General features: G+C 41.8%; 1 protein-coding gene across 1 annotated transcript in view; it reads right to left on the bottom strand.

Moving 5' to 3' along the window:
* The window catches only part of PDE11A (phosphodiesterase 11A), a 425081-nt gene that overhangs the window by 63346 nt on the left and 347479 nt on the right, over positions 1-14256 (bottom strand). Inside the window, exons 14-15 of the mRNA XM_070798928.1 lie at positions 10149-10239; positions 6541-6641 (exon numbers count right to left, since the gene is read on the bottom strand). Of these exons, the coding sequence (XP_070655029.1) occupies positions 6541-6641; positions 10149-10239 (192 nt within the window). The remainder of the gene's footprint in view (positions 1-6540; positions 6642-10148; positions 10240-14256) is intronic.

Genomic DNA, 14256 nt, shown 5'->3' with positions numbered 1-14256 from the left:
TGACAGAGTAGCTAAATACATTTTGGAGTCCAAATACTTGGTTCCAATCTCAGCTTTACCACTCAACATGGTGAGCAAAACACTGACTTTCTCCCAACCTCAGTTTCCTCATGTGTATGATGGGGTCAGTAATAGTACCTGCTCTGACAGAATCCCTTTAAGTGCTAAACAGAATAATGTGTATATCAAACTCCCACGTGAGCATTCAGGGAATTTTAGGTATTGTTTCCACTAATTGTGGAAGATGCAAGGTCATCTTTGTTAACTTACAGGCAGAGAGTCAGTCCAGGACCACTGTGACATCTTGAAGTTTTAACGCTTGTAATTTTGGATCTCTCTCTGTCTGCCCCGACAAGGACTATCTCTTATGGTCCAAAATTTCATTAACCTTTCTGGTTGAATGATTGTTTTCTTTATAAGGTACTTAAAATTGTCAATGTTTTCAAATTTAAATTATTTAGATTACTTAAATTTTCATCATCTTTCATACAGATAATCTCCTTTGGCCACCACCAGGACTCTAGTAGGAGATCGGTATGGGTGAAGTACCTGTTCTTCTGTTGCTGACAAGGAAACTAAGGGAAAGAGAGATTAAGTGAGTGACTCTCTCAAAGCTACATGGCTGGTTACCAACAGGGGATATCTAATTCCTGCTTGAGATGCTGAAATTACTATTTAATTATGAAAGCTGTATTCACTGCAGGGACTCAGAAATAGGCACAGAAATCAATTTCAGAAAACCACTCAGCGGTAACTGGAAAATGTTTTCAGTGAGTTGGAAAATCAGACTGAAGAATTAACCCCCAGACTTAAGGTTGTGAAGCCTAGAAATTCACACTGAGTTTTTTTTTTTTTTTCGTTTGTTTGTTTGTTTTAAACTTGTGAATTCTGCTTTCACCCATCATTTGTAGTATAGAGTCTTGAGCATATCCAAAGCCATTAGAAATTGACTTTACGAGGTTTTGTGGTTGTTTTTAAAAGAATTCCATATTTCCAGGAATTTTACATTGTTCTCTATTGGCACGTGGCAGGATATCCTGCCACTAGGAATGAGTCATAACCCTCAGCCCCTGCCCTCAAAGGCCTGGATCTTGTGCCTGTCCACCTAGACCCCTTCTACAGTGACTTGCCCCTTCTTAGGGGAGGAAAGCAGTGAACTTCCTTTCTGGTTGGCCTCAACTGTTTCAAGGCTTTTGAGTTAAGTAGCCAGGACAGACCATGGGGTCACACAGAGTCGGACACGACTGAGCAACTTCACTTTCACTTTTCACTTTCATGCATTGGAGAAGGAAATGGCAATCCACTCCAGTGTTCTTGCCTGGAGAATCCCAGGGACGGGGGAGCCTGGTGGGCTGCCATCTATGGGGTCGCACAGTGTCGGACACGACTGAAGCAACTTAGCAGCAGCAGCAGCTAGGACAGAAGAACCAAGCATAATCCAAACTTCTAGAAAGTGTACAAGGCCATCCCACAGCCCACGTTTCTTCCGCCATTTCTGCTCCAGCCAGCACCGTGGCTCCTGTCTCCGCTGCCCTGCACCTCCCTTTCTGCCCTGGCACTGCTTTGACTCCACGTGTGGGATGGGGAATGGCTGTAGGAATCCCCAGCCCTTGGGGATGCGCATCCTGGAAATGCATGGAAGTTTTAACATCCATGGGACAGCCTTGGTTTATGGAGGCTGGAGGCTGATGGCAATTCTGAGGTGCAGCTTATATAAGTCTTCTCAGATAGTCCCTGCGGGATCAAGCTTGACTGACCAGAAGGGTGGCCAACAAGTGGACGTGTCTTTAGAAGAGCTTCCCTCCTTCCCCATTTCACTGTCTTGGTTCTCGACTCCCATTTCTGATGTTACCTCCAAAAGTAGACTATGTGCATGCAAGCTCTTGTCTCTGGCTCTGCTTTGGGAGAGAGGAGGGAACTCATGCTGGTTTTCATATTAAACTGGTTCACGTACACCTGGGAAGGTCAATATTTCCATGTATAATGCATCCCCAATTTAAATGACAAGTACTTGATTCTTCCTTTAGAGAAAGAATACAGTTTGTGGAAAAGCCCCAAAACCAGAGGTAGAGGTTCCAACTTATCCACAAGTTACTTATGTGAGCCAAGCTACACTATTTAACCTACAAACTTAGTACCTGATCTGCGAAATAGAGGAGATAAGTTGGATGACATCATTGCTAACAGTCCTTTCAATTCCACAACTGTATCTCTGTGAAATAAAAGTAACTGGGAGACAGTTTGTAGTAACTGCTTTCCCCTTCATTAACCCGAGGAGTTGTCTTGCCTAAAAATATGGCAATACTTTAATGCAACTTTAGACAGGCAAGTGAATCAGCCTCCTGAAGGTCTAGATTAGAGAAGGAGCAGCTATTCAGAGCCTCAAAACACAATAACACTCACAGAAAGAGAACAAGCCAGCTTCTTTGGAGTCAGCAAACATTAGCAGGGGCTGTAGCATTAAGATAAGAGCAGAGTAATGAGCAAGCAAGTGCCACCAGCTTCCCTGACTGCATCCCTCAGAGATTCGTCACATCCCTAACAGGCCTTGATGAATGGACTCCTACTGTGGACATTTTTTCTCCCTTAGAAGTTACTTGGAAACTTGGCTTGGCAAAATGCTTCTCCTTTGAGAAAAATAATGTAAAATCCTGCAAGTGTCAGACATGGGAAATAAAAATATTAAAGATATACAGGTTTCCATAAGCAATCAATACAGGAGTATTAATTCAGAAAAAAAAGGAACATCATGATACTTAAGTCAAAATGAAGGCCCCAAAACATGCAAAATAAATAGTCTATAAAGCAAATGAGGTTGTAGATGCCACCATTTATGAGACACACAAGACATTTACAAGACAGATAAAGTAGGAACTATCATCTCCATTTTACACATGAAGAAACCAGGATCAGGGAGGTAAGTAATTTGATGACACACAGCTACCTAGTGGCAGAGCTGGGATTTGACTTTTAAAATTATTTTTTAAATTAATTAAAATGTATATTTATAACAGTATTACATACACATAGTTAACAAATGAAACAACACTAGAAAGCACACAATGAATAAAGCAGTGCTTTTCATTTTTCTGCTTTACTGTCCTTTGACTGTTTCTCAATGCTTTCGCGTGATTCTTAATTTGGCCATCATGCTTTTAATTTCCAAAAGCTCTTTCTTCTTCTACAGTTGCTCCTATTATTTTTTAAAGCACCCTGTTCTTATTTCATGGAGACAATGTTTTAGCTCTCTAAGGATATTAACAATAGCTTGGGGTTTTTGTTTTCTTCTCCCCGCTGTTTTCTCTGAATTCTGTTTATTTCCTGTTTTGGCCTCTGCTTTTCATATGGGTGCACATGCATGCTCAGTCGCTAAGTCATGTCCAATTCTTTGTGACACCATGAACTGTAGCCTGCCAGGCTCCTCTGTCCATGGAATTTTCCAGGCAAGAATACTGGAATGGGTTGCCATTTTCTCCTTCAGGGGGTCTTCCCAACCCAGGGAATGAACCCACGCCTCCTACATTGGCAGGCCAATTCTTTACCACTGTGCCACCTCGGAACTGTGCCCTGTTTCATACGGGAGGTTTTCCTAAAATGTTCTGTGGTCCTTGGTGTCTCTGTGTAATAGAATGACATTAAAAGGCTAAGCCGGAGCTGTATGTGCATGTCCCCCCCACACAGTGCATGCGTGTTATTCAGTGTTTATCTGAAATTCAAATTTAACTTCTTATACTTCCATTTGCTGAATCTGAGGAACCTGGGTATGTGGCTTATGGATTCTGGCCTCTGGTTGACTGGGCTGTGGGCTTGAGTTTTCAATCCATTTTACTTCATCCCCTCTTCTGACTTCTGCGTAAGTTCCATTCCCACCTTGAGCTTTTCTCAGTCCAGAGCACTTTCTTTCATCTCTCCAGAGGATAAACTTCTGGCCTTCTCCAGGGATAGAAGAGAGGGAGTTCTGGCTACATTGGTGGAGGACTTCGTGGGCTCTGAGTGTCCTGAAAACTGACTTTCTAGTAATCTCCTCATCTTAAGCTGTGAGCATCACATTCATTTTTTCATGGTGCTTTTTGTCTCTGAGCCCCAGGGGAGGCTCTGCGGGGCCTACAGCTCACTTCTCAGTCGTCCTGCTTTCCGGTCCACTCTGCCAGAACACCTGACCCTCATCAGCGTGCCTTCGTTTGCCACAAACATACTGACACCTCTTCTCAACTGTTGGTGTCCTCTCCCTTTCTCCTTATAGATTCGCATTTGCTTTTAAATTTATCTGGTGCCATTTAAATGGTGTTTCAGAAGGGAGAAAATATAGACACATGGGCTCAGTATACCAGGTTTAACTAGAATGAGACTTAAATCCAGACCAATATCATCCCAAAGCCTCTACTCTTTCCACTCGGCCATGTCATAACCCATTCACCAGAGACCAACAACAAATACCTGTGGCCCAGATTGTCAGTTGTCTACTCCAATCTCTCTCTTGCCTTTCTTTCTTAGTAATAGAACTCCTAGACTTTAGCATGGCATGCAATTACCCAACACAAAGCCTAACCTAGGGATGGCCAATGAAATGTAGGTGGAATCGTTACGTGAAGTTTCCAGAAAATGGTCTTAAGAAATAACTTGCATTACCTTTGGCTTCTTTCTTTTTCGTTCCTTTCTTCTTTCTGAGAGCTGGAAGGTGGACATTGTGCCTAAAACATGGGCAGCTACCTTGGGCTAAGGTGGAAACCAGGTGTTGAATGTGGCCACACAGAGAGATAAAGAAGCCTGGGTCCCTGATGACAATGGAGCTGCTCTACCAACTGCTGGTTGCTTATCTCCAGACTTTTTTGACGTGACAAAAGAAGTAAGCTACTGTGATTTTGGGTTTCCTGTCCCTTATAATTGAAGCTAACTCTCACTGACACCATGCCAAGCACAGTAAGATCTGAACGGAGTGACATAGGTTTCCTAGAAAAGGTGGCAGGAAATGGTTCAGCCAGATGGGGAAGTGGAGGAAGAGAGATACACTGGAGAGCAAGGGGCACTGCATAAGCTGTTTTCAAAGGGTAACATGCAGTTGACTAATAAAAAAAGACTTATTTTTTTTCTGAAAAACAAAACACAAAGAGTAACACTAGACCAGTCTAGCTGAAGTATAAATCACATAGGAGAGAAGTGAGAGGTAAGAAAGCAAACTGGTTGGGGGCAGATTATGGAGGGAGAACCTTGAAACACGAACCAAGGTTAGAGGTTGCTTTGAAGGTGATGAGGCCACTACAGCCTTTTGAGATGGGAGTTGGAGACTCGTCTAGAATGTGAGGGAGGGTTAGAATAAAGAGTTTTGGGGTCTTCTCTATGCCTCTATAGAATTAATGTAGAGTTGAGTCCAGGAGAGTGAGCAGAGAAAGAAGAACTGGAACTCATACATAGAAGCAAGGAGAAGAGAAAACTATAAGAGATCCAGAAAAGGAGAGAGGAAGGCAGGTGCATGCTGGGGAAAAAAAGAGAGTAGACACTGACAAGAAGTCAGTAAACCTGCGGATGTCTCAAAGAAGCTAGAAAATACCAGGAATTAGTAAAAGACGTTGAATCTGGGGACAAGAAAGTCTCTGCTGACCTCTGAAAGTACAATGCTGCAATGCTGGCAGAATGTGAAGGTGGATACTGGTCTGCCAAGTGCCACCTAGGTGCTAGGAAAATAAAAGCAGTCATGTGCTCCATTTATTTTGGAAGGTAGGAAGTAAAAGAAAGGTAAGGTGAAAGGCAATGCAAGAGCATGTGGTCAGGTCAAAGAATTTCTGAAGGAAAAGAAGTTGTTTGGTCTTTAAGGTCAGAGAAAACTGTGCATATCAGTGAAGGAAGAGATGACCAGGCCACCAAAAGCAGTGGTTCCTGATGGAACAGGTTTCACAGGAAATGAGCAGGATGGAATCACCATCTAAGGTGGAAGCCTGAGCTTTGGGGGAAAGAAGGATGGCTTTTCTGAGAAAGAGAGCTAGAGGAGAGGTGAAGAATGAAGGCTTGGATTTCTTGTCATCCTTTCAGCAACACAAGTTTTTCATCATTATTAGCATCATCAATGCCATTAGAGATCTAACCACTAATGATAGTCTACAATAGAAATCTTAGGGACTTCCCTGGTGGTCCAGTGGTTAAAACTCGACACTTCCGCTGCAAGGGGCACAGGTTCCATCCCTGATTGGGGAACTGGATTCCACCTAGTTCGTGGAGTGGCCACAAATAAAATAGCAACCTTAGCCAGTCTTTAAACTAAAAATGCCCATCACTTAGTTTTAGCCAGTAGTCCCAAACAAAGCTCATAAAACAGAAGGAAAAATATGTATCTTGTGACTGTAGTCCTGACTGTCTTGTTTCACAGACACCACACTGATGAGGTTCCTTTAGATGAGGAAAAACAACAACAACAGCAACTTCAGCTCGTTCACACATTGATACCAGCGTTAGAATAACAGGCAACCTCCAGTTTGGACCTGAAAGTTAATTACAGGATGAAACTTTTATATCCATTTGTCAAATAGATCAGATGCCAATACCTACTCAAAGTACAGCGTGAGGTCTGTTGCCAGGATTGACTGCTTCAAAAGCTGCATAAGGTCACTGTATTCCTTGGAGGACAAATTAGCAAAGATGTTGTGACCCTGGAACGAGAAAGTAAAAAAGCCACAGAAGACAGCATTACATCCGAGCTTGGCAACTACATGTTTTTTCCACTTTTTTTTCAAAAACAGTCTAGAAACACGATGAAATAATTCTTTAAAAAGCTTAATGACACTCTGTGCAAATACAAACAGATTCCCTGGCAAACAGACCAAAGCCAGAAGCGCAATCATAATCATTGGCGAGGAGGACCACCAAGGGACACTTTATTACATCTAGTTTTGAAGAGAAAACTGGAAAGTGTTTGAACTCCTCTTACTAAGGCTATGCTTGTGCCAACAACTCCATTTCTTGTGGGATCATTGAGCAGAGAAATCGACAACACTTCTGGGAAACTTTCTGACCCCTGAATATATACTAGTCTCGCTAGTAAAGACTTAAGCTGGCATTTTGGAAGTACTTGCTATTGCAACAAATGACTCAAGGAAGAGAAGAAGCATTAGACCAGTGGTGCACAGGTGGCTCAAGTGGTAAAGAATCCACCTGCCAATGCGGGAGCCGCAGGAGACGTGGGTTCAGTCCCTGGGTTGGGAAGATGCCCGGGAGGAGGAAATGGCAACCCACTCCAGTATTCTTGCCCGGGAAATCCCATGGGCAGAGGAGCCTGGAGGGCTACAGTCCATAGCGCTGCAAAGAGTCAGTCACGACTGAGCATGCAAGCACACAAGTGGGGGTGATTTGGACAATGGGCACTTCTGGCAGTGCCTAGAGACACTTTGATTGTCACGCTGATGGATGGCGCTACTGGTATCTATCGGGAAGAGGCCAAGGATGCTGCGATGCACCCAACAGCCCCCACAACGACTTACTTGGCCCCAGTGACAATATTGATGAAGTTGAGAAATGGTGTGTTAGGTAAGATGAAGATACATCTGGATGAAGTGTGTGACATAATTATAATACAGTAATTGCTGAGTAGCTAGAAAGTGTAAGATATTGCTCTTGGCACAGGAAGACTCTAAAGAGTGACTTTTGCATAGAACATCCTACAAATACACCTGTATCTCCATTCCTTTGAAAAGCACACTTTTTTTCCATCCAACTTTGTTTTAGCTACACTAGACAGCTCCATAGTGTTTTTAGTCAAGTGAAAAAGCCTTTCTGTTAAGTGACAGACACTTCACTTAATTTGCTTTGTAAGTCAGGACTTTTCATTTATCAGGTTTTCTTAGTATGAGATACCAACTCACCAACAGGTGGTCTGGAAACTGGACCAGTTTTAAACCGAGTATCAAGAACCAGAAGATGGTGCAAAAGAAAGGCAGTGAAGATTTCCTGGGAACATTTTCCAACGAGAGGTAAATTAATTCTTCTGGGGAACCAGAATATCAATTAGTAAATTACTACGTACCAGGCACCAGATGATCTCCTGCCCCCTTGAGTTTAATTTATCTCATTAGGTGAACCTATCACTCCTTAAAGACTAGAGTATATTCGTTCCACCTGGGGCCAGGTCCAATATTAATAATAATTTTCAAACAAACTCTTCTGGACCCTTAATTCAGCCATTAGGAAGAAGAGAAATAACTGAAGGAATGCCACATCGTAATTCTACCCAGGTGTCTTTGCCTGGCCCTTGCCCCTGGATCAGTCACAGGCTGGTGGTGTACTGGGGCCTGGGAAAAAATGGTTGGGAGCTCTGGAAAAATAGTCACCTCGGTCCAGCCACACATCTAAAATTTCTCAGGGAAAGAAACAGAGCTATTAGGAGCAAGTTATAGTAAACTCTACTGTGAAGACCAGGAGGAAGCTGGTCTGAATCTGACAACATTGATTATTTTGTGAGAGTGCATTTTGCTACATTTAAAGGACATACAGTAACTAACACAGTTTATAGCTAACAGAGTGACAAAGCTAGCCAGATCAGCTTTAATAATTATAAGTTAGTTTGTAATCAGTATATGTTTATATGCAAACTGGCCTTCTATGGCACTCTGAAATACTACTTCTATTTCTTGTTTAGGGAGGAGTGGTACTGAAGGGGGGGTGGGAAATGTGTAGGAAGAAAGATCTAGATCAACTGTCTTCAAGCCATCTAACCTCCCTATGCCTCTGCATCATTTGGAAAGTGGGGTGGTAATAACATCTGCATTTCTGCCTTTCTGATGGGCAGTACGGGGATGGGGAGAAGAGGGGGGCATCAACGCAAAGTCTGAACACACCAGTGCTTGTATCCATTACTGCTATTCTGCATTCCTCATGGAGAACCCTGGCACAAAGGGCAGCTGATGAATTTTGCTTGTATGAAGACAAATTCTGAGTTAGTGGGGCTCTGTGACACAAGCAAATGACCTTCTGAGAAAACTCGACCTCCTGTTTATAATCAGTTATTACAAAGGTGTGAATGTCTGGCCTCAGGGGTGTAAGCCCATCATATTACCAGCATAGAAAAGATAGTCTGATCCCAAGTTCCTCCCATTCCTATTCCCCTCTGCACACATCTAAAACATGACTTTCACAGAAGAATTCCAGAGCCACGGATGCTGGGACACTGGTTTCTGTCAGGGTTACTGAGAGCCAACCCTGATGTTTCATTCTCAACTGAAAATCCATCTCCCCCAACGGTTCTGCCTTCCGCAGCTGCAGGCAGGTTCCGGAGTGCTGACTCTCCTTTATGGGGTCGAAGAAGGCTTTCAGGATATTGCAAAAGACACGCTTTCTCAAGATAGGCTGGAGGAAAAAAACCTCCATATTTAATGATGCTATTCCAGGGAAGCAGGGCCTTAATGATGATAATAATAATAATTAATGGCACAGCTAGAGAACTGACAAATAATGGGGAACAGATGATCCCTTCCTGGCCTCAAAAAAAAAAAAAAGGTCTGTACGCCTGCAGAAAATTAAACAGATCCTTTCTTGGCAATTTCAAATTCAGATGCCTCAGCTAGAGTCAGTTAGTGGTTTTACTTTTTCTCTATGGAGAGCTAAAAGTATAAAAGACCAACCACTTCTAGTGCCCGCAATGCCATACGAAGCAAAAGAAGGCATATGGCCCCCAGCTTGGGTCTCAAGTTTAGTTGCAGTTCTCACGTTCAAATTGTCCCACCAGCAATTTTAAGTTCTTTTATCTTTTTTATAGGTTTCTCAATTATGTAAATAAAGTGTAACTTTCTCACCCCGTTTCTGATTCCCTCATCTTTTCAAATGGGTTTCGCAAAATGGAAATGCTGGGTCACTGACTTCTGGGGTCTGTTACTGGGCTTCTGTACCCTGAAGAAATGTAAAGCCATGTTCTGGTGACAAGCAGTGCACAGTCTGCTTTAAATGAATCTGAAAAGCCCCCTAACCAACAATAAAAACCCAAATGAATTAGCTCGGGAAGAAACTGAACAAGGTCCTTGGTCAGGCATCTGAAAGAATTTCTTAAAAGCCACAAAGAAGTCCGATAGTTCTGATTCTCTGTATTTCTTCTTGCAAAGAAAGAGAAGTAGGAAGCATAGTTTCACTGGTTTTCTTTCAAGGAGAGAAGCAGAATGGTGGGTTTTTACCTCGCTCTGAAGGATCATCACTGCATGGTTGAAATGGTGATGCTCTAAGGTGGCAGAGGTTCCATAGAGTTGGGCCAGGGCAGAGCCACTCCTGAAAGAGGACAGACACGTGAGTGACCATGGCCCTTCCACATCAACAATCTCCTCCACACCGGCTCTTTGGATCACACTGCTTCTCCTGTTTTTACAAAGGACCATGGGCAGATACATTCTCAGGTAACCACTTGTGGGGTTCACAAATCTATAAAGTAAACCTTTTGGGAACCTGCTGTGTGTTAGGCTAGACACAGTGGGTGATACCACCATGAAAAAGACATAGCCCATGCTGCCAAGAAATGTACAAACTAGTAGGGAGATGCGAGGTGGTCCTAAGGGAAAAGAATGGACAGACCACACAATATAAATGCCGTAGGAAGTGTTTCAGTTCAGTCAAAGAGCTCTCGGTGTTCTGAGGACGAGAGACATGATTCCTGGCTCTGGGGGTCAGGGTAGGCTTCATGAGCTAAATCTTATAACGTTTCTGAGTATCCAGGATGAATGTCATATACTAAATGTATCTGCTATTCCATGGGAAAGACCTTGCAAATACTATGTAGAACCCATTTAATCTACTTTACATGTAAGGTTGACAAACTTCAACCACGGTTTTCCAACCTATGGTCACACTGTGATATATCAGTGTCCAACTCCAGAAAGTTCTCTGGCCTTGAAGTCAGAACTCAGCTCTCAGTAACAGCTTTGGGTCATTACTTGGTTGTTTGAGAATCAGTTTCTTTGTCTCTAAAATTATGATAATACTCTCTACCTTACCTGCTATTCATGAGACTACAATAAAATATTTCTAAGTGCCCAAGCATGTAAGTAGGTTGTAGTCTATACTACTTAAAACACATAGATATTTCCATTTAAAACAAATAAAATGTTAATTAATACTTAAAAGGATTCTTTTGAATTATCTGTAAGTTTTAATCAGGGGGTATTATTTCTTTCAATCTTGCCCTAACCTATATCATTTAATAAGTGACAATTTGTTAGGCTAATCTTAGCAGTACGTGATTAATATTTAATGTTAGTTACTATTTTTCTAACATATGGTTCATTTTTATGAAAACGCATTTTCCAAAATGCACACTGTATTGTGCCTTAGTTGTATTTGTCACGGCAAATCTAGGATGGAAATCTAGGATGAAAATCCAAATGCCTGGATGTATTTAAAATGCCTGGATGGAGTAGGTGTTTAAAAAATATTACCCACTTGGCTAATAAGGTTGTAGTGATATGTCTAGACATTATAGTTCAAACTGAAGGTTGATAGTAATGTGTGTTAACATATTTTAAAATAATATTATTAATAATAATAGCTCTATGAGTAAGTACCTATCATGCACTAGGCAATATGTTAACACCTCAACATATTAATTCATCTGTTACTGACAACAACCATGAAACAGTTATTATTTTCTCATTTTACAGATAAGAAAACCAAGGCTCAGAGAAGGTATGTTACTTTTCCAAGGTCACAGAGCGAGTAAGTCCCAGTTCTAGATTGGCACCCAAATTCTGAAGTTTTCCTGATTACATAATGAGAAAGAGAATTTTAACTTCCATATTTCTTATATTCTAGTCTCCATTTTTGTCAAGCTGGTTGTCATCAAACCTTCTTTGAGAGAAGGTTTCAAAATTTGATTCAGAATTCTCCTGTTACAGCTGCTAACTACAGACTCAGATTTCTGCAATTGGTTTCTATCAACCAGCCACATGCCCCAGTTATTGGTGTGAATCCTAAGAGAATCACTGGTGTAAAAGTGGGGTCAAGATGTAAAATAGCATCTCCTCCTTTATCACGTTGGTTTAGCAGACCTCACAAAGTTAAATCAGCTAGACGATCACAAATCATTAACTATTTCCTTTTTTCAGGATGAGTGGGAAGTTTGTGTCCTTTACCCTGGGAACAACTGGTGGCTCCTATGCTGCCCTCTGCTCTCCCCACATCCATGTGGCCTCTGAACTGTTATGTTTCATCAGGAGGACTCAGTGCTTGTGCAAATGCACCTGAAGGTCCACGGTTTAAGAGTCTTCATCCTTACAAAGGAACATCCTCTTTGTTCCTTTTAGTAATTCCATCTTACATGTTCCACACACTCACACAATACTGAGCTAATTACAGGTATGCAGATTTTGCAACAGAAGCAGACTAATGATGCATTCATTCCTTCACCTAACAAGGACTGAGGACTATTATGATGCAAGGCTGTGAGTGTGTGGGATATGGAGCTAAAGAATGGCTCTTACCCTCAGGAAGCTCTCAGTCCCTATAACTGCACAGGAGACTTTCTCTGTCCACACTTTCATTAACAATGCTCACCCTTCTGCAAGCAAGGTGCCATCTTAGTATTCACAGAATGGACCATGATACTAACTCTACTTTGAGTTTTCTTTAGAATAAAATCATTTAAACAAGAATGCTTCCATTTCCATATGGTTGCTTCAGTTACACTGTTAGGTTTGGTCTCTGTCAGATTTTCTGAGACTACAGGACACCCTGGTGCTCTCTCTCTCAGGCCGAGGCTCACTGAGAATGCTGCCTGCAGCTGCCATTACCCACACACATGTTATGAATCTCCTAGCACTGCAAGAGTGAAGTCCATGGTCAGGAAACTTGATAAAAGTGGCGAATCATTGAACTGTTAGGATAAACTTTATCAGAAAGTATTAGACAGAATACGAGTTGTTTGGGATGTAAAATGGCATTATGGGCAGAAGTAAAAAGGGTCTCAGAGTTAAATACATTTGGGAAATGCTGGGTTTAAGAAGTTAAACTGTTTAGATACTGTAGGATTTATCTGTGGCATCAGTGTGTGAACATATATACTGTGATTCTGCAGGAAAGGAACATACTATGCCGTATTAACCAAACTTACTTGATCATTAAACCATTTTTTACAAGACGACATGTGTTTCATGTAATGTACTCTGTGTAAAGGGCATACTGACACTTTCTCATGTAAAATGTGGAAAAAACCTTCCAATCAATCACATATGGAAAAAAAAATGACTTTAATACCACACCTCATTTTAATTGTCTGTGGTAAGTATATCCATCATATCAGCGGCTCTGGGGCACACAGACTATAATTGTAAAAATATTACACATACATGGAGGGTGTGTGGAGACATGCGGAGAGGAGAGGAGAGGAGAGGAGAAGAGACTCCAGGTCCTTTACACACAGGATTATTTATGATGTGATTATTTATGATGCTCATTATTGATTAGGTCATCCTAACATAGTAAAGTTTTTCATTTGGGGGCAGGCAGCACACTGAGGAGAGGCTTATATAAAAGGAAAGTCAATGTGAAAATGGCTCTCCCCACCCAGGCATTCAGCACTTTGCACAGCCACCAAAAGTAAGCATGCAAAAGGAAATTTCATAACTATGAGCTATGGCCCCTCATAACTTCCCTGGACATGCATATTCTTTGAAAGAGAGACTTAATGGAAGTGTGCTGCCATGGCTTACAGGAAACTTTCAGAAGGAAAACTACCGAAGGTAATTAGGAAATTGAGAATTGTTGGGAGGTGGGGAGGAATGGGATTAGGCTGTCACGGCAGATTAATGTGCCCCCGTATTTCACTTCTGGGACCTGGCCGAAAGCGACAACATGGGTTTTCATTCCCAAGAAATGAGTATAAGAGATTATGCTAGAAATGAATAGAGGAAGTCTCCTAGGAGAATATACTACAAAGCTGCTTGGTACTGATATTTAATCATCAGGGGCAGCTGTAATAGGGAGGGCAATGAGTGGGAAACACTGTCCCTGGAGAAAATAGGAGCGAGGTGTTAACAGCAGTTTCAAAGCGCCATGGGATCGCTGCCCTCTCTACCTATTGATCATGCACTGCACGCACTCCAATACTTTAAAATTAAGAATAAAATATGAAAATGCGAAGGTTCACTTATCAGAAAGGCTAAGAGAATAAATCACACTGTGCTGTGACTAAAATCACAACTTTTTATTGTAGAGGCATTTTGCATTTTATATAGTAATTTGTCCCTTGCTAAATGTCTCCTGTTTCTTTATAGCCTTATATATGAAAAAAAGAAAAGG

Source organism: Bos indicus, chromosome 2 (genome assembly GCF_029378745.1).
Source record: "Bos indicus isolate NIAB-ARS_2022 breed Sahiwal x Tharparkar chromosome 2, NIAB-ARS_B.indTharparkar_mat_pri_1.0, whole genome shotgun sequence".
In the NCBI taxonomy this organism is placed as follows: Eukaryota; Metazoa; Chordata; class Mammalia; order Artiodactyla; family Bovidae; genus Bos; species Bos indicus.
Note: the sequence above shows the minus strand (reverse complement) of the source record. Positions and strands in the feature narration are given on the sequence as shown.